This window comes from Dunckerocampus dactyliophorus, chromosome 9 (assembly GCF_027744805.1).
Source record: "Dunckerocampus dactyliophorus isolate RoL2022-P2 chromosome 9, RoL_Ddac_1.1, whole genome shotgun sequence".
Taxonomy (NCBI): domain Eukaryota; kingdom Metazoa; phylum Chordata; class Actinopteri; order Syngnathiformes; family Syngnathidae; genus Dunckerocampus; species Dunckerocampus dactyliophorus.
This window is the reverse complement of record NC_072827.1, coordinates 18375668-18401948: the sequence shown is the minus strand read 5'-3', so window position 1 is coordinate 18401948 and position 26281 is coordinate 18375668. Positions and strand designations below refer to the sequence as shown.

General features: G+C 43.4%; 1 protein-coding gene across 2 annotated transcripts; it reads left to right on the top strand.

The window, feature by feature from the left end:
• Positions 1–255: 255 nt before the first annotated feature.
• On the top strand, positions 256–24818 carry LOC129187169 (SH3 domain-binding protein 4). 2 transcript variants are annotated; one of them, XM_054786026.1, is made up of 5 exons: positions 480–886; positions 10244–10466; positions 10758–13108; positions 21462–21650; positions 23240–24818. In XM_054786026.1, the coding sequence occupies exons 2-5, from the start codon at positions 10343–10345 to the stop codon at positions 23462–23464; spliced, it is 2889 nt and encodes a 962-aa protein (XP_054642001.1). In that variant the 5' UTR covers positions 480–886; positions 10244–10342; the 3' UTR covers positions 23465–24818. The 2 variants fall into 2 exon arrangements, with proteins under 2 accessions (XP_054642002.1, XP_054642001.1); XM_054786027.1 differs by lacking the exon at positions 21462–21650 and having other exon boundaries at positions 256–886.
• The last annotated feature ends 1463 nt before the right edge of the window (positions 24819–26281 follow it).

Sequence of the window (26281 nt, the reverse complement as noted above, 5' to 3'; positions counted from 1 at the left end):
TTAAAGAAAATTTTATTTAATGAATATAATCTAAATAAATATACAAAATATCTTATTTTAATGTATTTATTTATTTTATTTATTTATAATGCTATATGTATTTGATTTATTAAATTTACTTTTAAAATATTTAATTGCATTTAAAAAAAAACAATTACGTATTTATTGTATATTTTTAAATTAAACATTTCCATATATTATGTATGTAATATATCCAGAGTTTAGGGACACCCTGTATAAATGAGAAGTTTATCATTTGACTATCAATATGACCCAGTAAGACAAGCTACGATCTCCAAAGTGTGGCCTGGTGTTGGCACACTTTAGCAAACAAACTAATGAAAAAAACAGCGCAAAAATTGGGAAAAATAGAGCAATGTTAAGTGAAAAAGGGCGTTTTGTCATAAATAACACTGATTTTACATGCTTTATTGTCACTTACTAAGAGAAGCTACTTACATTTTTCTTACTGGAAGTGCTATTATCTTCTGGCAATATTAAGACATTATTGTTTCTCCCATGATATTGAGTGTTTGACCATTTAAATAAAGTTATAAATAGTGTAGTTTAATTAATGTATTATGACTGTAATGTATTTGTGGGGTGCTGTTTGCATGATTACATTTTGTCGCATATAACAATGATTCTCTCCTTATGTGTGCGTGTTGATGACGTCCTCTTCGGGGAGGAGGGCTGTACCAGCCTGAGCCCCTCCCCAGCCCCGTGACATCAGCCGGGCTGGCCGCTGGCCTGGCGGGGCTCAGGCGGCCAGTCAGCCTCCAGCAGGCTTCGGCGGGCAGGCAGACAGGCTTCTCTCGACGGCGGCTGCTCGGCTTCAGGGCTGGCGGTGGGAGACGGGCCGTGCGGTGGTTGGTGGTTAGCGGAGGTGAGCTGCCATCTTTGCTTCTTGTTGTCGTCGTCATTGCAGGTAGAGAGAGTCGAAAAGACGTCAAAGTGTGGAGAATGTAGTGAAAGTTTTTGTCTCACACTGAGGACACCGTCCTCTTTAAAAACATCTACGTGGACGTGGACGCTGTGTCCAAGTTGTTTTCACTGTGGCTGTGGGAGTCCTGGCTGTCTCTGGTCAGGACAGAAAAAGAGTCTAGACTGAAGCAGCTCATCAACATGGAAGTGTCCTCAGCAGGCGGCCATTGCTTGTGGTTGCCATGGAGATAAGATGTAACGATGCTACACCGGCTTGGACTTCATCATCGTCTTCATCACAGCTTGATTAGTGATGATTATCTGAATGACCGAAGTCCATTTGGACATCTTTATACGCTGCTAGACGCTTGAGTGGAGATGTGCTTATAGAAGAGGCCACCAGGGGGTGACACGTAGACCCCAAAAGACGACCTGCGTTCGATAAAAGTACCAAAATATCACACGCTAATTTTTGCAGTCGGTCCTAAAAGAAAGACTGCTCCGGTCATATAGAGAGGATATGTGACTTGTGTTTTTGCAGTAGGCTATCACAAACAGCAGAGCGATGCTCTCATGTAGAGCGTCTTCGACTGGTGTTTTTGCTATAGATTCTTAAAAAGGCAGGCTGTTCCTGTTATATAGAGGCTCTTTGACTAGCACTTTTACTGTACGTCCTTAAACACAGCAGACTACTCCTGTTATATAAAGGATCTTTGACCAGTGTTTTTGCAGTACGTCCTTAAAGGGTCACTGACATGATTGATCAACTTTGTTTAAAAAAGTGATATATTGTTTGTAATTCTGTTCTACATTGTTCGTTTTTGGAAAGCGAACGGTAAATTCTCAAAAATTACATTTATAGTTCACGGCGCCAGCCATGAAGAACTCGTCGCAGCAAAGCGTCATTTCCCGAAGTGACATCAGCGGAGTAACGCCTTTCAGCTACACAAACGAGACACGGTGTACGAGACAGGAGATGTTTACAGTGATTATAGCGAAGATTTGACGTGATTATTGTGTATTTTGTCGCCGTCCCCGCCCCCCTCCCACCGTCAACATATCGCTGTGAAAAGATGTTTATATAACATGTATAATGCTTAGCAGGCTTGTCACTATGTTGGAATAGTATTTAAAATACAATATGTCAGCAAGACATGACTTACTCTGTTCTGTGGCAACTTTGACGTCGTTCTTCTTGTCTTTTTTTCCTCCGTAGCACATCAGCAATAGCATTCTTTTTCTAAATGTCTTTATACCGTACTTCCAAGCCAAATGCATCTCGTAAAGCTGTTCCTTCATAGCAGTCATCAGGGAATTGTTCACTGCAAAGAACAGAGCTCGAGGTGGGCGTCCATTTGTCCATTTGTTCTATGTACTTGCTTTGTCCATTGTAGTCTTAAACCTTCATCTTTTTGAGAAGAAAACAAACTTACAGTATCACTCAGATACTGTGAACGTCCAGCAGCAATGCAACATTTTGGCATGACCACTATTTTGATGAAAAATATATCGAACGAAGTCGACAAGGCACCTCGAGACGCGTTTGTTGATTCGGCTTTAGCTGAGAGGTGTTACCCCGCTTATGTCACTTCCTGAAATGATGCTTTGCTGCGACAACGAGTTCGTCATGGCTGGTGCCATGAACTATAAATGTAATTTTTGCCAATTTACAGTTGGCTTTCAAAAAACGAACAATGTAGAACATAATTACAAACAATATAGAACATATTGAAGCAAAGTTGATGAATGGTGTCAGTGAGCCTTTAAAAACAGGGTCTTTGACGAGCGTTTTTGGCAGTAGATTCTTGAAAGCAGGAGAATGCTGCTGTCAGAGCAGAGGTTCTCAACTGGTTTGACTGCGGGACCCACTATCACCCCTTAATGACAAGCGGCTACCCAACTCAGAGTGACAAATTTCAAGAATGTATTTAATAATTTTGATGATAAAAAAAATTTGGTATCTCATAAAAATGTGAAAAGTTGTCAAAAAGTTAAAAATCGTAAGCTCCTGGTTCACATTCAAATCAAAAATTAAAATAAAAAATTTCCAGAGGATTTAATTGGTCTCGTGGTTTTAATGGAACTTCTGAAATCAACAACTAGGTAACAGCTCGCAAATGAATGTCTTGGAACTGCAGATTGGTTCTCATCCTTCATTTTAAAAGAATTGTTCAAGAGATTTGTTGGTGAAAGTCACATCTCTACCAGGCAAAGACCGGTGACCCACTGAAAACGCGACCCACCAGTCGGGAACCACTGATATCAAGGATCTTTGACTTGTGTTTTTGCAGTAGGTTCTTAAAGACAGCAGACTACTCTTGTCATTTTGAGGCTCTTTGTCGAGTGTTTTTGCAGTAGGGCCTTAGAAAAAGAAGAGTGCTCCTGACTGTATAATTGATATCTAGTCTATATTGGCACACCTTCGGTAGATTTTAGTTGAACTGAAGTTAGGGTAACTCTTGACTTTGAGTGCTATTCCGTTGCTCTCTTCCTCATCCCTGAATGGTTGAATGGTCGACTTCCCAGTTTTGTGGAATGCAGCATGATTGACAGGTTTCAAATAGAAGTAGGAGGAGTTAAACGAGTTAAGACTATGTTAGAAAGTAATAACGTTGATTGACAGATGGGTAGTCAAAGAGCATTGCTATGTTAATGCAGCATCTTGGAGTGACAACAATAACGTAACAAAGAAGTCTCCTCCACAAATGAGTTGCTGTCACGAGCAAGCAAACGAGCGGTTGGTTGTTGTTTTAACGTCACTGCTCATGTAGCAGCATCGATGTCCAGAACCATAACACTTGTACGCTGTGTTAGAAAATGGAATGTGTTGGATGTCAGCTGACAACATCACTGGGACGGTTCTGTGGATGTTTGGAGAAAGTTGTGCTGCTCTTGAATGGAGCTCATTGTTGAAATGAACACATGTGATCTTAGATAAGCCTCAGCTCTCCTCCTCCTCCTTCTCCAGCGGGGGGTTAGCATACACCTCTTGGTCACGTCGCAGGCTGGTATTGTTTGGGCTGCTCGGTCCTGATGCAGACATGTTTGTTTGTTCACCTGCTGCCTGCTTGCACGTGAGTCAAACAACTCCTCGGCCTCTGTATGAGTCATGTGACACAGCAGTGGTGTAGTAAATGTGGACTTTAATGGCGACTACACTACAACAGCACAACATTGTTGTTTAGTTTGTTGAAGTTGACCTGTGTCATTGTTAACAAACATCGAAACTTCGAGATCTGTGTGTGATTATTTGCGTTTTCAGCCAAAACGTCACAGTTGACCTGACTGAGCCACAGCAGTACATTCAAAGTTACACTTAGCTGTCTGACAGAAAAATGTAAACAATGATGTCAACGGCCTTACGAGTGAGTAGGATTTATCTCACGCCTCCCTGCAAGCCTGCTGAACAATGTGTGTGTGCGTGTGTGTTTGTTTGTGTCTGATGTCATCATGGTGGTGTGTCAGGACAAGATGGACAACAATGAGAGCACGATGACAAAAGGGTTGGCTCCTCTTGGTCGCCATGACGCTGATGTTGTCCCCGCTCTCCACCGTTGAATAATTCATGATCTCATCTGCAGCTCGACATTCCTCACATTCCTCCCGGCCTGAACCCTGAGCTCCTGCTCGCTTTGGAAGCACACAGAACCTTCTTTGGATATGTTGTATCATTTGCTGATGTGCTCAGAGCTGCCAACTTCCGGAAATTGCCCTTGTCTCCCGACATCCCGATTGAAGTTAAAAATTGTGGAATCTACTATGAAAGCAAACAGCAAATGGACTACATGTCAGGGGGTTCATGAAGGTTTTCTTAGGGCATAAAAAAGTCTTTCAGGCTGGTGGTGGTATGAAACGGGCATCTCGGGCTGGGACACTGGTTGCCTCAGGCTACGGCGGTGTTGACTCAATTGGATAAGTTTGTTTGACATCATGTGACTTTGTGTGCTGGCTCAGCTGAGATGTCTCTGCATGCTTGCGGCTTTGAGGCGAGTCCCTACGTGGTTCTGGAACACACAGCGTTCGAGATCGGTGATGAAAAGTTCCAACAAAGTGTTTACTGTCTTTGTCTGCTTCCATTTAGGCAGCCATGATGGTGAAGTACTGTACTGTAGTACACGTTGTTAGCTAGCTGCTACTGTTAGCACAGCTAGGTCAAACAAGTTTCATGTTCGTGAGCAAGTGCTAACATATCTCAAGCACAATGTGCCTGACCTACACTGTGTTGTCTAAGTAAGCTGATTCCAGATGATTTTAAAAACCTTTATCGTCATGGACGTCAACTAGCACTCCTCCACCACCAACCTCTCCTGCTTTCTGGACTGCAAGAATGAAAGAGGGCCCTCCCTTGCAGACATCATCACAAAGGCATTTCCCCTTTAGCTCCTCACTTCCTGCTTTGTCTTCCCGGCAGTGGAGCCGCTTCGCTGGCCACCAGGATGCTTTTATTGCAGTGGGGCCAGATGCTTTTATTGCAGTGGGGTGAAAGTCGGGTCTGCGTGACCTCTGTGACCCGAGGGATGAAGTGGACCACCACTTTCAGTTGTCTTCCACTACTCACAGGGCTGTCAGTTCTGTCAGAAACAGCCTGGGAAATGTTAATACATCACAGCATATCATAGCAATCTTCAGCTACCAGGCAAATATGCCCCCTATTGGATGTGAGCATCAAAGTTGCTCTGGCAATGTAGACTTCCCAAGCTCCAAACGTGTCAAAGACCTCAATGTCTTCAGTTTTTACATTGCGTTTCTGAGTTCTGAAGGATAAGTCCCACCCAATTTGTCTAGTTTTTGTGTTTCCTTGCAAGGTGGTCAACCCTTCCTGTGGGACGTCACCTCCACAGGATATGAGAAAGGACTAAGGACTGGTGAGGAAATGCAGTGTGATTTTATTTCACACCGGGGTGGTCTTACAGTGCTGGGATGGGCCAAAGGGTGAGTTCATTGTATGGGCCTCCACAGGAAGGGAGAGATGTTGGATAGTTCTTCACTCGAGCTCGCTATCAGTAGACACTTTCAGTGTCAGCCCTGCGCCCAGGCCAGATATCTGTGTTGCTGAGACATCAGAACCCAAAACAGGCCCATCTGGACTCTCTGCTCTAAGAAGTCATTTACCATGTAGGGGTACTCGAGGTCCTCAAGGAGGACATCACGGCCTCATCAGGCATCAACATGTAGACATTTACATTTGTTTTGGATGTGTCTTCAGTCTTCCGTTTTAATTTGCTTGCGCTGTATGTCGTGGTCTGTGTGGTCCAGCTGATAGCTGCATTGGACCACCCAGACTCTTAACATGTGACCCCGCTTCTTTGATATCCAGAAGCAAATGTTAGGACTGAAACCAAGACGAACTGCAATAGTCAGCCTTTTTCAGGGTTTCCCCTAGGATGTTTTGAAGCTGTGATGGTGGGCTGCATGGGAGGGGGGACTCCCGCCGCTGTGTCGTGCCGCAGCTGCGTCTGCAATTTTCTTTATTATGACTCATAACAATTTTCATATTTAACAATTTATTTAACATTTTTCAACAACCAGCAGAACATGAACCGAGAACATTGCAAAACTGTTAATTTCATTTAAAGTTAAAGAATACTTAAAGTGACAGTTTAAATGTCTAGCCTCCTTTTGTTAAAAAGAAAGGAGAATCGCGGAATTGGCCAATAAAAAAAGAAATCTACTTTTAAATACGGAATCTTGCAGAAATTGACAGTGTGAATGAAAGGTTGTAACCATTAGAAAGAACGATAGTGTGGGGAAATGTTTCCCCAGCTGACTGCTCATTCCTAGCGGCATTTCCTCACAATCATTAACCGGCTAAGTCAGCGAAAAAACTTTGAAACTCTTACTTGTCACAGAGCGTCAGCTTGAGCTCACGTACAGCAGTACCCAGTGCAAGCTAAGTGGGTTAGCTTTGTTTAGCGAAGCATGCTAATGCGGCTGTGTGTCTGCCAGTCAGGCTGTATGAGCTGTGCTTTAGTGCTTGTTAATGTAACCAAGTGTTTTAGGTTAGTCTCTGACTTCATAGGAACAGGAACAGCCATGGCTTTAAGAGGAACTGTGATAGCCCTCTTAGCGATAATCAACGTATATATATATATATATATATATATATACATATATACATATACATATATATATACAGTATATATACATATACATATATATATATATGTATATATATATATATATGTATATATATATATATATACATATATATGTATATATATATATATATATACATATATATGTATATATATATATATATATATATATATATACATACATATATATGTATATATATATATGTATATATACTGTATATATGTGTATATATATATATATATATACATATATATGTATATATATATATGTATATATACTGTGTATATATATATATATATATATACACATATATATATACATATATACATATATATATATATATATACATACATATATACATATATACATATATATACATATCTGCAGAGAAATGTTATATAGATACACAATATATGCTTTGTTATTATTGGTTGTTGTTTTCACTTTATTTTGTTTCTGCGGTGATGCAATGACAAATGAGCCATGGGCCACAGATGGCCCCTTAGCCGCACTTTGGGCACCCCTACACCCCTACTTTTGTGGCTCTTGTTCCGGGTTGGGCTTGTGGCATCAGCTTCATGAGCAAACCACAACTATTTGGCTTGTTGGCTCAGTGTAGTGGACGAGCGATGCAGATTGAGGAGAGAGGGGCCGGTCAATGCGCTACAACAGTCAGCTCTTAACGAGCGGCGGCGTCTTGGCTCAAAGATTTTTTGGGATGTGCAAGTCTATGGAGTTATATTTGTACCCTAACTTTGAGGTAGCAAAGGCAGATGTGAGCCCTATTAACATGCAATAATTACTGTTGTGTGCACAAGCACATGGCTGCGGCGCTATCACCGGGTTTTGATGACTGGGCTCCTTGCTGGGGCTCGCGGGTTGCTGCCTGGATAGCGGCGAGGCGTACGGGCGTGTTCAATGGACAAAATGCGTGCCTGTTGGTCGCTCTCTGGGAGGCGAGGGCACTGATATGATAATTAAAACAACAAAATGTTCTTGCGATTGACCAGCAAAGTCCCAAAGATCAACTAGTAGCTCACGATTGACGGGTTGGCGACCCCTGGTCTATCTGGTCACACACGTGCAAGTGCCAGCAGGCAATTCCGGTGCATGTTTCTCAAAATAAAGCGCAGTGATATTTTTTGGATATTTTAATTGTTTTCAAACTAATTGTGGTCAATATGTGCATAAACAAGCTATATATGTGTCTATATAGCGTATATATCCATTCTTACATATATTACAATTATTAAACATTGTTTTCATGTTTAAAAAAGCCTTTTATTTTGTTGTGGCGCTGCGCCACGGTCAAGTACATGTAGTGGAAACCCTGCTTTTTTATGGCCTGTTTGGATGCCAACTGCTAAAGGACTCGAGCATCCTGCAGGAATCCTGCTTTTATGTTTTCTTCTGATCCAGAGGTTCAGTTACCATGGAGACACCGTCTATTAAAAAGCTCCTGCTTGCTTGTTTTCCACATGACAGACTGCCTTACTGCTTGTCTGCTTGAAAGGACAAAAAATGATTAAATCAGAAAGAAAAGCTACAATGTAGGGTACACATGCACACATTATACTTCATAGATCCATTGATCATAGATCCAATTTAATGTGTAGTTTGATTGTCTTTTTGTGCAGTGTGTGATGCAACTCTCAGCGCAGACTTATGAATTATGAACGACGGCGTCTCCTGCCGTGTTCCACTGACCCACATATGTCCTCTCACATCTATCTGTGAACGCCATGTTTGTTTGAAGCAAACGTGTGCAAATACCTGTCACGCAGCACACAGGTAGCTGAGTGAAAAGGTGAAATCAAAGTGTCCTCCTTCACTGACCAAACCCTAGGCTTTATTTGTCTTTGGCTGTGTCTCAACTGCCACACTTCTGTACTTACGCTTAGTCATTTGAGTGCATGAGTGTGTTCACACTGAGAAATACGGCAAAATGCAGTGCACTCAGTACTCGGAATTTGCACTCAAAACAGTCAAAATGGTGAATGTGCAGTGCTGGACACTTACCACCCTTGTTTTGGCTCCACAGGTGAGAAAAAGTCACACCAAATTCATTTTTAATTGTTGCGCAATTGAGAAGTGGATAAAAAACAGCTGCCAGATATTTTTGACGATGGTCTGATGGTCCGTTGACTGACTGCAATTCACCATTAAAAAGAAAGAAGAATAAGTCAGGACTCATATGTAACACTTAGGTCACCCACATTGTACACAGCACACACAAAGGATACCAACACACTAAATACAAGAATCAAATGAAATGGGAATAAAAGCTTATATAAGTTATGTGTAGTTTTAAGTAGTTTTGTGATTTCAGACTGTCTGTGAACGTAGCAGTCTGAGTCTTGACTGTGTGTGTGTGTGTGTGTGTGTGTGTGTGTGTGTGTGGGTGGGTGCAGTAGGAGGACGGCTGCGTGCAGAGAGGACAGTTGCGTTTGCTGATGTTGTTTTGGCTGACAGTAGCCTGTTTTGTTTTTAAAATAAAGAGATTGCTGATCGACCACCTCCTGATCATGCTTGCAACGTCCGGATAGACTTTACAATATGATCTTTGTCCTTAATGGTTGTGACAATCGATTCTGGAGAGCAGTGTACTGTACGTCCACTGTAACTAGTTCTCCAGTAAGTCTTGTGTTGACCGACCAAAATTATGTTTGTGATTAATTTATGGGATTGCCCTCACATAATTTGTCCGTAAGAACGATAATATCTTTAATATCATTTGCGAGTGAAAAAGAAAAAAACCCATCACAAATAGTGAGCTAAATATCAACTTAAAAAATCATTAACAAGCTTAAGCTGTGCTAAATTCTAGTAGGAAGTAAGGAGGAAACATTTATTTTTTTTACTTTCACACCAGTCATGTTAATGTTAATAAACAACTTGCTGCCACTTGTGCTTGTGGAAAACATTTACAAGCATGCCAATAAGATTGAAAATGGTAACTTCCTTTATAAATATTAAAACAGGCGTTGATATTAAAAGGTGTTATTGTGTTTCCATATATGATGTAGCGCTGGTTTTCTGGGCTTGAAAGTGAATCTGCTTGATAGCAGCCAATTGAAAATGTAGCTGCTTGATGGTAAACATGTCCAATTAGGAGGCGCTGATCAAAAGTTCTCTGCTGATGATGAATAATGGATGAACGGCACAACCTAAATATGGATGAGCAATAACATTAACGTGATAAAATATCTGTGGTGTTTTTCAGAGATGAGGGGTGGCCGCTGACATCCCACCAGAGAACCCACTCGAACGAGGAGGAGGAGGAGGAGGAGGAGGAGGAGGAGGAGGAGAAGAAGATCCAATCATGGCCGCCCATCGAATCAGAGCCTCGGCCAATAACAACGCTTCGCTCCCTCGCTGCAAGTCTGAGGGGACGCTCATTGACCTCAGTGAGGGCGTGTCCGAGTCCAGTCTCGTTGATGTCAAAGGTCAGCTGCGGCAACGCTAACTAGTTACTAGCTGGTTTACGGATACTGTCAGGACATACGCACACTAGGCTGTTCACACTGAGCATTTGTGTTACGGCAACGGTTTTCTTGTCCCATCACTTATATTCTGTTTTACTTTAATTTCCCTGACTCTGTGGATTATTTCCAGTTTTATTCTGATTATTTTTGTTGGTCAAAGGTGAGTACGTCCTGAGAAGTATTATTGTCCACACTGTGATAGGTAACCTCTTTACCATTAAAGTGACACCTTCTTTGGTCTTGTCTCTCCAGTGCCTTCTCCCAGTGCCTTACGTCTGGATGCAACCGCTTCCTTTGGAACCGCCAGAGAGGTGGTTGCTATCAAGGACTACTGTCCATCCAGCTTCACCACTCTGAAGTTCTCCAAAGGGGACCGCCTCTACGTTCTGGACACGTCAGGAGGCGAGTGGTGGTACGCCCACAACAACACAGAGATGGGCTACATCCCGGCTGCATACGTGGAGCCCATCAACTTCAGAGACTCGTCCTTCAGCGACAGCGGGATGATCGACACTGTGGGTGACGGCAAGGAGGAAGCAGCCACAGAAATGGACCTCCTGGGGGAGTGGGCCGGCGTGATTTTGAAACCAACCACTTTCCATAATGGAAATCCATTCACAACAACACATACCTCGACCAACCCTTTCCTACATGGGGGTCCTCAGAGCTCCCTGGACCAGAACAGCAATGAGAAAGAAGTTGATCTTCTTTTGTTTGACACTCCATCAGCACCAGAGTCTGTCAGCAGCACCGCCGACCTCAATGGATTTGGCGGCAGCCTTTTTAACCCTCTAAGTCCCACGGGAGGTATGGGACAGTCACTGCGAAGAGACAATCCCTTCTTCAGAAGCAAGCGGTCCTACAGTCTGTCTGACATGTCTATCCTGCAGGCGCAGTCAGACAATCCTCAAATGTCCAGCAGTTTTTTCAGCAACCTGAAAGCGCCGGCGCCAGAGCAGTTCCAGAGTAGGGAGGATTTCCGGACTGCTTGGCTTACTCACCGCAAGCTGGCCAGGTCCTGCCACGACTTGGACTCCCTAGGACAGAACCCAGGCTGGGGTCAAACGCAGCCAGTAGAGACCAACATTGTCTGCCGGTTGGATAGCTCAGGAGGTGCTGTCCAGCTTCCGGACACCAACATCAGTGTCCACATCCCTGAGGGCCACGTAGCGGAGGGGGATACCCAGCAGATCTCCATCAAAGCTCTGCTGGACCCGCCTCTGGAGCTGAACAACGACCGCTGCAGCACCTCAAGCCCCATAGTGGAACTCAAGCTCAGCAACATGGAGACAAAAACCACCATCACCCTGGAGATGAAAGTGTCTGTTGTGGTCAAAGCAGAAAACAAGGAAATGACAGACATCCTGTGTGTCAGAAGTGACTGTAAAGAGGGGCCTTACAGTTCCATTCCACACACTTACCTGTATGGGGATACAGTCCAAGTGTCTCTGGACAACCTGGAGCCGTGCATGTATGTGTGTGTGGTGGCACAATCCCAGACCATGTCTCCAGACTCCACAGTGTGGGATCACGTTGTCAAAAAGATTACTTTAGGTGTATACGGCCCCAAACACATTCACCCCTCTTTCAAAACAGTGGTCGCCATGTTTGGTCACGATTGTGCTCCAAAGTCTCTGTTGGTGAACGAGGTGGGCAAGCAGGCCCAGGCGGCACCACCTGTAGTGCTGCAGCTGTGGGGCAAGCACCAATTTGTCCTGTCCAGGACGCAGGACCTGCGTGTTGGGGTGTACTCCAACATGGCCAACTACGAGGTGAAAGCCAGCGACCAGGCCAAGGTGGTGCGTGGCTTCCAGATCAAACTGGGCAAAGTAAGCCGGCTAGTCTATCTTATAACCTCACGTAACACTACAGATGTTTCTGATTTCACCTTGAGGATTCAGGTCAAAGACGACTTGGGTGTCATCCTGGCACAGTTTTGTGTGCAGACACCGCCACCGCCGCCCAAAACTGGCCCCAAGACGTCCATGCAGCGTCGCTTCCTCAAGAAAAAAGAGGTGGGCAAGATCGTCTTGTCTCCACTGGCCGTGGCCACCAAGTATCCTGTCTTCCAGGACAGGAGAATAAACAACCTGAAGTTTGGAAAGCTGATCAAGACGGTCATCAGACAGACCAAGAATAGCTACCTGCTGGAGTACAAGAAAGGAGACTTTGTGACTCTGCTGAGTGAAGAGAAGATCAAGCTGAAGGGTCAATTGTGGACCAAAGAATGGTACATTGGATACTACCAAGGCCGGATGGGCCTCGTCCACACCAAGAACGTGCTGGTGGTCGGAAAAGTCAAGCCCATTTATTTCAGTGGGCCAGAGCTTACTACGTCCTTGTTGCTGGAGCAGGTACTAAGGCCCTGCAAGTTCCTAACCTACATCTATGCCTCTGTCAGGACCATCCTGATGGAGAACATTGGCAATTGGCGAGCGTTTGCTGACGCCCTTGGGTATGAGAACCTGCCCTTGACACATTTTTGCCGAGCAGAGCTGGACAGTGAACCCGAGCGGGTAGCGTGCGTACTGGAGAAGCTGAAGGAAGACTGCAACAACGCAGACAGCAAGGAACGCAAATCCTTCCAGAAGGAACTTTTGACGGTAAGTCCCTACACTGAAGTGTGAAGATGCTTTGTGTTGTGTTCCCTGCACGTACTACATTACAGTTTTACTGCTACACTTTCACTTGCTTGTAATTGACTTTGTCACTGAAGGGCTCTCACATGTTACTTGTAAGGCATTTGTCTACTACAGGGGGGAAAATACGTATTTGATCGCCTGCTGAGTTTTTTTTTTTAAGTTTACCCCATTAAATTGTTTTCAAACTAATTGTGGTCAATATGTGCGTAAATAATAATCTGTACATGTATCTATATAGCATATGCAGTATACTGTATACATTCATACAATATATTACTTAACATTGTTTTCAAGTGAATTTGTAAGGTATGGCGGCTTTTATTTTGTAGTGGCGGGCCGCCACGATCAATTACAATCGATTGATTTCGGTATCGGTAAGGAAATGCTGGACAATATTGTATATTGGTAAGAAAGCCAATATCGAGCATCTGCACTCGGGGATGATACTGATATCGGGTATCGGGCCGATGTCAGGGGAAAAAAAAAAGAGAAGTATTGGATTACATCGGCCTTCATCTATAATGGGCATTGTAAAATGGTCCTTACATTAAAGCAGTAAAATGCAACACAGTGAAAATACTGTATACTCATCCAGCCTGAGTCACACACACGCACACACACAGCTGCACTAGCTAGACTAAGCAAACCCCGCTAGCTTCCATTCACTCTTCGTAACAGAGGAGTTTCCAAGGAGTTTCGCCGCCGTTTCGACATGTTTAGTAGTGTTTGTGCGGGCCCTGTAATAAGGAACCAGCGGCACTTCTCGTGCAAACTCCCCACACCACGACGCAGCAGTCCGGGCACAGTGAGAGGGAACTACCGCTGTAGCTACGGAGCCGCATATCCAATGTACAACGTGAAACCAACTTCAACACGGTACACTGCGGACATGTCTGCATGGTGGTGTTGTGTTTTCTTCTTCTTGCGGGTGGCAGGAGTCGAGTGGCAATCAGCTTTGAGGCCACCTACCATGTTGGAGTGTGGCCCAGAGTTACGAACTTGATATGGCAACCGGATCGTCCCCATCTTGTGGCAGAAGCCGATATTATTCGATCTTCACAAATACAGCGGATCGGCAGCCGATCCTGATCCTGAAGATCGGATCAGGACAACTCTAAATAAAACTATACCCCAGATGCTTACAGAAGCAAACGGGTCCGTTTTTCTCATACCTGCAAAAATTCCATACACCTTTGTAATGCGTTTGTAAAGTTATACAAATTTGACGATTACATCATCTGTGAATGGTTGTTTGTCGATACGTGCCCTGCGATTGGCTAGTGCGCATACGCGGCATAGAAAATGGATGGATGGATCATCTCCCCCATCCTGTTTTTCCCAGGAAATCATGTATATTGCCCTTCTTGTCTGGCGTCTTCCTGGTCTTGTATTTTTTCCTTATTTTGAACCTCCATGAAAAAAAAACCTCTTTATTGCCAGCAGCCTATTGAAGCAGCACTTGATAAACATCGGCGTACATACTGTACATTCCTTATTTTCCTGGGAAATGTTCCATATTTTCAAATGCAAATGTTGACAGATATGGTGGGAAACACTACCAGTGTGTTCATCACTGGTCTTCCACTGTCATTGGTGCACTGAGCCAAGTTTTGTTTGGCACTTCGACAAAAACGTTTATCCATGTTCTTTTATCACTTTTTATTCCGCTGCCATTTACTACTCTGGTATGCTGTCATGTCCAGTCATGCTAGTTCACTTTGCTTTGATGCAATGTCTGTAGAAGTTAAGAGCTTCTGTGAGTTAGCATGAAAGCAACAAAACAAAGGCCAGGGAAGAATGTACAGTTTTGCACTTTATTCAAAGTCCACCTTAATGTGCTCAGAACGTGACAAACGTCCTTAATAAAGTACAAAGGTGTGAAGTAAGATGACCCGCGTCCAGGCCAACACTGCATGTGTCCTTTGTCAGTAGGACAGAGGTCAGAGGTTATTCAGTTGAAAAAACACTGTAATTAAAGTCAGAGACATTTATAGACACAAATTGTAGAATGGAAAAGAACATACGAGAAGGTGGAGACGTTGCGGTGCATGAATGTTTGTAGTAGGAGCTCACTCTGTGCTGCTTGTGTTGGTTTTGGAGCCTGATCGTGGGTCCACTTGTGGGTGTTAGATCATGCTCTCATCCCCGGGACAGAGGAGACATTCCCTGATTGGCTGTGAGAGGAAGTCTATTTTTAGCAGCTTTGATTGTTTGTGGTCAGGAGAGTCAGTCCTCTTCTCATTTTCTTTCTACTTACTGTAGGGCTGACTGACTCTGCCTAGCCCTGCTCCAGTCCAAACTTCCCCCTGGGTCGTGAGACTGAAAAGTGCTGACATGTTCTCAAAGGTTCCCATGTCCTACTGCCTGAGAGGGGGTCCAAGAAGACCTTAAAAGTTGTTGATGGTGAAGGATGAAGGCTCAGGTGCATGTCAGGGTTGCAGATGTTTCCTGCCTCATTGTTCTTAAACTAAACAGAAGCAGTTGTAGACCAGTAGGTGCCGTCTCCCACAATACCCGATCCTGGTCCCTCCCATTAGCCCCCCAAGGGGAGGTTCTGTCACACAAACTTAGAACTTGGTTTCACATGTGTTGACTCAAACTTATATTTAACTTTGTGTTAGTACAAGTAATATTCTGACTTAGGACATCTGGTTCTGTTTGTTTATGTGCAAAATGTGCATGTGTAAAAATGTGCAAACTGGATTCCATATGCAAAGTTAATCTGCTAACAGGTTGCAATGAGGATTGCGTCTGACCAGGCTTGTCACGATAACAAATTTTGCTGCATGATAATTGTCCTACTAATTATTGCCGATAAACAATATTATTGTCAATGTTATTTTGAGACCATTTTTTCATTAATGTAATGATAATATATGGCATAATAATGCGACTACACCGTACCAAAAGCAATAAACTTTAATTTCTCAAGCGTATTTAACATTGTAATTGGACTGGGATGGGCTCCAGCATACCCCCTTGACCCTGGTGAGGACAAGTGGCATAGAAATTATTATTATTATTATTATTATTTATAATAATTAATAACAGTAACAAGTGCCCTGCGATTTGCTGGCAACCAGTCAAGGGTGTACTCCGCCTCTCGCCCAAAGTCAGCTGGGATAGGCTTCAGCATACCCCCCGCGACCCTAATAAGGATTAGCGGCATAGAAAATGAATGGGTGGAACAAGTAAGTGTAGAAAAACACATTTCTGTATGGAATTCAGGGCGCGCACGGCGCAGTTGACTTTTTTTAAGGTTTTGCACAGAACTAGCCGCTACATATGCTACTATACTGAACCCCCAGTTGCTCCTGATGCCGAGTCATCAGTAGGTAAATGTGCTAGCAGTGTCAAAGCGCTTTGAGTACCTTGGAGGTGGAAAAGCACTACACAAGTGAAAAAACATTTATCATTACCATTCTTATATGCAATGACGACCTCTATTGTAAGTATCTTCTATCTTATTGTTGAGTTATTTTATCCAGAATTTGGATAATAAAGATGAAAACGGCAGTTTTGCATGTTGCTTGAGCCGCTGTCTGCTGCCAGCCACAACAGAAGTCGCTGATTGATGCCGCCGGTGGGGATTTTGATGTCAGCTTGAGACTGTGCTGTGAGCGGGAATGTCATGTGGGCTCTGCAGCAGAGTGTTTGACCTTCCGGAAGCATCCCCAGTAAGATAAGGTCTTATTTGTAAATGAAGACTTTGAAGTCCAAAATACCCCTTTTCCACTGCAGCGTGCTGGTACTGATTTAGTTCAAAGCTGGAGCTGAACCAGTGTTGGCCGTGAACAGGGTTTACACCAGATCAGCGTGAGTCATGCAATTTAAATGTTTATTTTGACGTCCGGATGAAAGGTAATAACTTCTCTGGAGATTTTATTTTGAACATTACTCATCTTCCGTCAGAATTTGACAAACTACCTTGCAATCAGCTATTATTTTGTGTAATAGTCAAGTAACAAATAACTGTTCTGTACGACTACAGTATTTGTTCTTGAATGTTACCACAAAGAAGCGGCCAAACACAGCTCCATCACGGAGGTGAAACACTTCCTGCTCTCCAAAATAAAATACAATACGTGATTGTATGCCAGGAATAACTATAAAAAACATAATCTAAATGTAATATGAGTCTGGATTAAGAACCTAAAAACCTAGATGGTGATTTATATGTTGAAATTTATAGTGTGTATACGGTGGAAACACACTCCTTCATAACAAATAGTGATTTAATATTGAGTTTGGGCGATAAAACGAAAATTTACCGTTACCAAAATGTAATATTTAATATTAAGAAATGTGCGAACAAATCGGTGATACAAAATATTTTCAATCATTTAAAATTGCAGCATTTGCGGACTAGATTAAAGTCTGCTCTGGCTCTTATATTTACAAAAAATGAGTCAATGAAGTTGAAACAGAGGTAGCAGGCAGGTATTTACTTGAGTTAACACCTCCCCCACTTCATTATGCAGAATGATTCAGCACTCAGCCCAGCCAGATTTTGGAGCCAGAGGGGCTATCCACACGCAGACATTTTCAGGTCAAAATGGCAAAGTATTTTATCGTTTCAGCCTCTCATCCACACGGAAACGGCATTCTTGGTGACCTGAAACGGTATTTTTCTTAAAATGGCTGCCAGAGTGGGAAAATCTGAAAGTGCTGGCTTGTTCGTTGCCTTGTAGACAGGCAATATGAGAACGATGACGTCACCGACCCAGCGCCGCCTCGTCGCCGTCACGTGATCAGAAGTGAGCTGTGACGATAAGCCAACAGAATATCTGAATATTTCGACGGACATAACTCACCCAAGTCAACATTCTCCTCATATTTTATTGTCTTATACTCCGTAATGACTCGCAGAAGTAATTCCACTTCTCGTAAGTCTTAAAAACCCTTGGAAAGCGGAAGACGACTGACTTATGTCTTTGTTCTTCTATGGTTTGGTGTGTCACGTGCTTCCGTCCGCGTGTTTGTTCACAGCACCACACGTAGGTGTGCCTTATGTATTACATCGTTTTCACTCAGTGATTCGTTCCCGTCTGGATGCAACTATTTACTAATAACTTTTTTTTCAACCTGCCAAAAAAAATCTCAGGAACGTTCCCGTGTGGACAGGGCCAGAGTTGAACCAAAACATACGGCTGCAGTTCAGCACTGCTGTGGAACCATCATAATGGAAGGCCAAAGCTGAGAAAACCTACGCTGAACCAGCTCCAAACCAGAACCGGTGGAAAAGGGGCAAGAGTCCCCTTTTGTTCTAATTTAGTCTCATTCTTCCATCTTTGGTTCTGCATTTGCGTTTTTTTTTAGCATCACTGACCCTTGTCCCTTCTCTCTGGGTGGGGTGGGTGAAACTTTTTGGAATTTGTCACTTATTTCAGCTTATCAGACAGAGGGTCAGGGGTCACACACCAGTCTTCTTGTGGACATAACGAGACATAAGGAACGTGGCTGGACAGATGTTGATGGAGCTGAGGGGCGGTGAATGGTTGAAGTCGGATGGAAAATGAAGATGAGATAGAAAAGTAATCGAGTGGAGATTGAGTGTTGGAGAGGGAGGACTTGTAGGGGACGGTGGTCGTTTATTAGATGCTGCCGCGGGTCACTCTTGGTTTGTGTTTGTGATGGGAGGCGACTTGGAATGTCTCTTTTGGCTGTCAAATGTCGGCTGGACTCATCTCGACAAGCTGATTGATGTAGTGGGTGTCTGAGGACCTCCAGGACAATGGTGGCTGATGAAACGCACACACACATGCACACACACACACACACACACACACACACACACACACATTTCGGCCTGCATGCAGTCTGAGCATGAATGAAAGAGCCTCCTGCTGCAGTCACTGCAGACTCAGCGTTCACCTTTAAGCGCCAAAGTCATCCTGTTGAGTGATGAGGCGACAGTGTGCACGCCACACCACTAGATGGCACTGTGGCACTCGTTTCATGGTGAATGGCACGTGGGTATATGGTGTATTCTGTTTGTAGAACATGTCTAAATTGTTGGTATATACAGAACCGATCAAAATCTTAAGACCAGTTGAAAAATGAGCTAGAATTTGCATTTTGAACATTTAAGTAGAGGTTTTAAGTAGAGCTACAATATGCAAACGCAAGAAGGGAGAGTGAGACAAAAAACATTTGGAACTTGTAATTTAAACACGCACAAAAAAAACTGAAATAGGTTGTTTATCACCTGAGCAAAAGTTTAAGACCACAGGCTATAAAAGCCAAAATCTGCTCAAAATGTTCATTTTCTGTCAAACATTCACAGTGTCATGCCCTCCTGATGGCTAAGCTAAGAAGCTTTCTCTTTTTGAACGTGGTCGGATTATCGAGCTGCATAAGCAAGGCCTCTCGCAGCGTGCCATTGCTGCTGAGGTTGGGCGCAGTAAATCAGTCATTCTACATTTTTTGAAAGATCCTGAGCATTGTGGAACAAAAAAGTCAAGTGGTAGACGGAAAAAAAATCACACCTTCGCTGAGCCGGAGGATCCGATTGGCTGTCCATCAAGACACAGGGCGGTCTTCCACCCAAATTAAGGCCCTTACTGGTGCTGACTGTATCGCAATAACCATCAGATGGCATCTGCGGGAAAAGGGTTTAAAAAACAATAAAGGAATTCAAAGACCTCGTCTCCTTCAACGCAACAAAACTGCCCATTTAGACTTTGCCAGGGAGCACCTGAGATGTTTTCTACCCGGCACAGTGGAGGGGGGTCCATCATGGTCTGGGGTGCTTTTTCATTCAGTGGAACAGCGGAGCGTCATGTGGTGCAGGGTCGTCAAATGGTGGATGATGTTGCAGCGGGCATCCCTCATGACTGAGGGCCCTCGTCTATGTGGTAACAGCTGGGTTTTTCAACAAGACAAAGCACACAATGCATGCTTGACCAAGGACTTCTTCAAGGAGAATAGCATCACTCTTTTGGACCATCCTGCATGTTCCCCTCATTTAAATCCCATAGAGAACATTTGGGGATGGATGGCAAGGGAAGTTTATAAAAATTGCCATCAGTTCCAGACAGTTGATGACTTTTGTGAAGCCATCTTCACCACTTGGAGCAATGTTCCCACTAGCCTCCTGGAAACACTCGCATCAAGCATGCCCAAAGCAATTTTTGAAGTGATTATTTTGTTGATATTTGTTCTGGTTTGGAGAGTTTTTTGTTATTTTTTGAGCAATGGTCTAAAACTTTTGATCAGCTGATAAACAGCCTATTTCAGTTTAATTGTAGATTTCAATAAATTACTTTTTCAAAGTGCTTGTCTCACTCCCCCTTCTTGTTTGTGCATATTGTAGCTCTACTTAAAACCTCATTAAGATCCAAATGTACAAAATGCAAATTCTAGCAATTTTTCAACTGGTCTTAAGATTTTGATCAGGTCTGTAGTGTCCTCCCACTCTTGTTTCCTGTTTAGTGAGGATGTTAGAGCCTCTCCACTCCTTAGACATTCACACTTGCTATCTGACATTCCACACCCCCACCTCACTTCTTGTCACAGTCCTGCACACATCTGACCTTTCACATTACCTTCACTCTTCATCCAGTTGGACATGGACATCTGTATTGAGACAGGGAAGACATTCTACATGCCTATTCTAGTTGTTCCACACCAAGCTCCTCCGAGCGTGCCTTTTATGGACCTTGCTTTGTGCATTGGGAAAAGAGAAGGGTCTTCCCAACGTGTTCCGACAATGTTGGAAGCATACAATTGTCCAAAATCTGGGACAAGTAAGTACTCTCATGGATTCACTCATTGATTAAGACAGTAGTATAGTATAGTGTATAAGATGGTGTTTTGTCTCACTAGCATGACAAGGATGATGTCTCGGCCTTGATGAACTGTGTGGTGATGTGTCTCCATGACAACCGATGCTTCCTGTTGCTCAGTAGGTGTTTTCCTCCTGGGAGGTTCACATGAAAGATGAATCCTGTTTTGTTGGAGTTGTTATCTTAGTTGACACTTGAGGATTGATTGTTGCGCTTGTGGGACCATGTGGTAAATAACGTCACTAAAACACTTAACTTCTTGTTGGTTTTGCTTTTGGTTCCATTGTCAAAAGTTGTTCAGTGTACCTAAATAGCTCATCTGTACCATAATACGTTTTGGTACTCAAGCACAGCAGTAGGCATATGTAAAGGTGCAGAGCTAGAGCTTGGATTGGTGGGCAGAGAATGGTCACCTTAAACTATGATGTCACACTATGATATCCCGCTATGATATCCTGCTATGATGTCATGCTCTTCAGCTAACCCAGCCACCACACCACGTCCACTAATATGTCTCGTATCCACAGGCGCTCTTGAAGCTGGACTGTCAGGGTCTGGTGGCCCGGCTAGTCATGGACTTTGTCCTGCTGACCACGGCGGTGGAGGTGGCGGGACGGTGGCGGGAGCTTGCCGAGAGGCTCGCCAAAGTCTCCCGCCAGCAGATGGACGCTTACGAGGCGCCACATCGCGACAGAAATGGCGTGGTGGACAGCGAGGTGCGTCCGTCTTTAACTAATTTTATTCAACTATCAGTGAACACAGCCTTTTTCTGTGATATGTTAGACAGAGGCATCTCACTCTGTTGACTTTGCTGACAATTAAGCCACTTCTCTCACAATCTTTGGTCACACGCATTAACGTTACACATTACATGTTACACTACATAATGTCGTTTGTGTATGTTTTAGACAGTGGAAGCTCTAAATTCAAACACAAAACTCAAAATTCAACCATAATTTTTGGTAAAAATGCCCTTAAGTTGCATAAAACTTCAAACTGACGTCATGCACTATCATGGTGATAGCTTGACCCTGGAACACACCATCACCATCATCTCCTATGGTGTTGTTTCCAAGGTCGACCACAGTGTTCCAAGGTTCGGTTAAATAGTCAAAGCACAAATAGGCCTGTTATGATAACAAGTTTTGTTGGACTATAATTGTCCTACAAATTATCGCTGATAAACGATATTATTGCCAACATAATTTTGAGACCATTTTTTAATTAATATAATGAGAATTTATGGCATAATAATGCGAATACACTGTATCAAAAGCAATAAAATTTAATTTCTCAAGAGTATTTAACATTGCAATTGGAATGTTAAGAGTTTAAAATAAAACAAATAAACAAACAAAATAATACATTAAAAACAAAAAGACAAAAAGTTTCTTTTAGCAAAAACAGCATGTCATGAAATCATAAACAAAAACAATAAAAATAGATCTTGTCTCTTAAGAAAAAAAGCACTCCAATAAAAACCACACACAACAATAAAAACAATAAATAAAATGGAGTATCGAGTCTCCATAAACAAAATTACACTTTAATAAATCATGAACATTGGGTATTATTCCTTAACTGAAATGCTTAACATGTAGCGGACGACACTGTCCGTGAGCATGCACCATTTTGCGCTCTTTTGTTTATACTGTATTTAATTTACTTCGCTGACCTAACGACTCAGTAAGTGTTGACTTTCGAGACGAAGGCTGCGCTGCACCTCGAGCGGCAGTTTTTTTCCCCAGTTGAGGAACCTGGACTGGATGGTTGTGTGAGGTACACATGAAAGTTGGTCGTATTCCCCTGCTTCGTCGCCGCTACTTTCCAACAAATGCGTCGTATCGGCTCGTTGCCATTCATGGGCTCACCTTGTTAATTCTGTTTAAAAACTGAAATATTCCCACACTGGGGCTGTGGCATTCACCTTAGAAATCATCGCTTTTGCGCCTTCATTTCATATTTGCGTTTGCTCGCTTGCAGGCTGCAGCACTCGCTCGCAGCCCCGACTCCCCCCACTGGGTCAACGAGACTGAATGACTGACAGGGGAGTTCACTTACTCCCTTCATTCTTCATGCTACATGCTTCATGCTATAGAACCAACACGCCCAGGTGTTGAGACAGGGGCACATCTGTGGGTAGAGAGAGAGAGAGAGGGGTAGGAAAACAAACACGGATGCACATGTCAATATAGATTGAGGCCGGCAAAATTAGCGAGATGGTTTCTATTTATCGTGCCATTAATTATTATTATTTGATTATTGTGACAGTCCTAAGCACAAACATCATGTGACCTTTTTGCAGGCCATGTGGAAACCGGCGTACGACTTCCTTGTCACGTGGGCGGCGCAGATTGGCGACAGTTACCGCGACGTGATCCAGGACCTTCACTTGGGCTTGGATAAGATGAAGAGTCCCATCACGAAACGCTGGAAGCATCTGACCGGGACGCTGATCCTGGTCAACTGTCTGGATGCCCTACGGAGCTCCGCATTCAGCCCCGCCGTTCAAGACGACTACGCTATCTGAGCTGGCCTGACTCCGCCCCCTACCAACACCACCAGCCTGTGCCTCCTGGTGCCCGGGACTGCTGGCAGTATTCCCTCAGACACTTTTTGTAGTCATCGTCCCGCGGCGTTGCGTATTTTTCTATCTGATTGTGGCACAAGAACTTCTTGGTTACAAACTGTGGATGGAGACATGTGGCTCCAGCTGTGTCTTCTATTTATTTATGTTCTATCTCCTGTGGTCCTTCCAGAAGTCTGCTGTACTTTGTAATTTATTCTTTTCGGGAGCTTTCCACTGACCTACAGGGTGTCCCGAAAGTCTGGACATAGTATACATGATACCTAAAAATGTAATAATTTATTTAATTGATGATTAATTAATAATAATAAATTAACAACTTATGTAAAAAATAATTAAATTATTTTAAAAAACAACATATAAAAATATACAATACTAATATTTTACAATTAATACATTAAAAAAGAAAAATATGAAATCATATAAAGATTTTTAAAAATAATTGTATCTGCTTAAGTTGATCCTGCCTGTTCAGTACAAAGTAAGCTTCAAAATAAAAGCATTGCAGTATTAACCTTGATTCTACCACACAACTTACAAAATGCACCCATTCAATTGTATGTTTTTACATTGTTCGCCACCGGAAGAACGATTTGCGCATGTACGAAAACTTAATTGTCATTGCAGTCAAGACATACGCCAGCAGCTCTGTAAGAAAATAAAATTAAATATCATATGAAAACAGAATAATGTAAATAAAAATATGCACACATGGAAGAAAACCATGTCAACCAACTCCTATTGGTTCAAAAATCTTTTATTACTGCCCGTTCTCCTTATGTCTCTGATCAAAGTCACAAGCAAGTGTGCAGGCAATGGCTAGTTTTGGTTTCGGTCATGTCGACGGCCGCTGTTGTTCCGCTGTGTGTGAGTTCTTGCCCATGTCTCCAGACTTTCAGGACACCCTGTCGAATCACCCGCTGCCAAACATTCAGAACCAGTCTCGTATGGGACACATGTACTTCCTGTTTTGGGTGCGTTTAGAACCAGGACTGAACCATAAAAGCTCACTTTCACTTCTTGGCTTGTTTTTGGAGGCTCAGATGGAACCACTCAAGAAATTTGGAGCAACTTCCTGCTTTAGTGCGGCACCTAGGGGCTGAGTTGAGCATCCGTGTTTGCTCGTCATGGAAACGGCAAATGCTCCAAAACAAATAAGTAGCTTTGAAGTTGTTTTCACCGCATGGACTGTTCGTGTCTTTGACCCACACCTGCCAAAAAGGTGTGCAACGCCATGTGACCTGGCTGTGTCTGTGCACTGCGTCCCGGATAATAAAGTGTAAATATTTGCACCATCTTCCTGCGTCTCTGCTTACACTTTCACCCGTGTCTTAAACGAGGCCAAAACAGAGCAAGTAGTCCTAGGGGTGTTCGCCAGACTTATCCCTAATGGGCGTCCCCGGAGGCCTAACACTTTGTAATCACATCACCCGTCCCTCAAGCTGTCCCTGCGTGCTAGTTACAGCTAACAGCGTCAACTTCTGAAAGAATGAAGCATTTTATGTTGAGCTGCGACTCATTTGCATAGAAAGTCATCAAGTGTGTTCTTCAGGAAGACGAAAGCTGCTACAGAAGCCTTATTGTCCTCCTGGTCAAAGGTGATGGGACACCGAAACCTGGTGGGGAGGTCCATTATGTCAGTGTGTGTGCACGCGCTCACCTGGCAGCCCCCTCCCCCGCCTGTGTGTGTGCGTGTGGGTGCGAGGCAGGAGAGAAGCTTGGAGAGACAATCTTGTCCTGAGTGCTATCAATGCCCGTCAGCCACTTGAAGTCCCACAGTTGCCACCCCCCCCGCTGTCAGCGAGTGCTGTCATTGGTGGAGACACAGCCACCTCTGCTTCTAGTAAACACTGGCGCCATGGCGACCTCCACAGCACAGCATGCTCGTCTCCGTGGCAACCTTTGTGTGTGTGTGTGTATGAGAAAGAGCGAGCGAGAGAGAGGATGAGCATGCTGGAGGTGACAAAGCGTGACCTCGTGGGAACTGATTAAGTTTGTATGTTAACGATGATTGTGCATGATGACCGTTGACCTGCATCTACCGCAACCAGCCACAAGGGTGGGGATACTTGTCGTCCATCACATCACAGACCCACCCCACCCGTGTTTTTTTCCCCTGCAAGAACACTGATTTAAGTGTGTTCAGTCGTGCACGACATGGAGATGTTAAATGGGATTGCACAGCGAGGCCTCGGCTGTATCACTAAGGCTTTTTGAGACAATTTAACCCTTCGTAGGCTAAAAAGACATGCTGAAAAGAAAAATAGTAGATTAAAATCATAATGTCGTGAGCAAAAACTATTACCAGTGATGTTACATTGATGAGACCTGACATTAGATTACATTACCTTAACACTGCATGGAGTCAGCCATGGCATGTCCGATATGATAGAGTGAAAAAAAATTCTCCTCCCATTCCATGTGGAAGTGGTAAGTTTTTGGCTTCTCTCTCTCCTTCTTCACCACATCCAACACTTTTTAAAGTTTAGAATAAATAAATTGGAGAGGTTAACTAGTTAGCTTGGTAGCTTGCTATTTGCGGCGTCCGTCTTTTATGTCCCTGCAATGGTCTCGTACCCTGCGCAAACAAAGAATAATATGAGAGTAAAGTTTAGTTTAGTTTACTTTAGTTTAATTTATTAAGGACAATGTGCAGTTTCATTAAAAAGATGTCTGCACCAGATTTAGCTCAGAGCTAATTTCCATCTGCAGTCCTCAAGGTGACTATAGGGGTGTTGTTTCATGTCTGCAGGACACTAA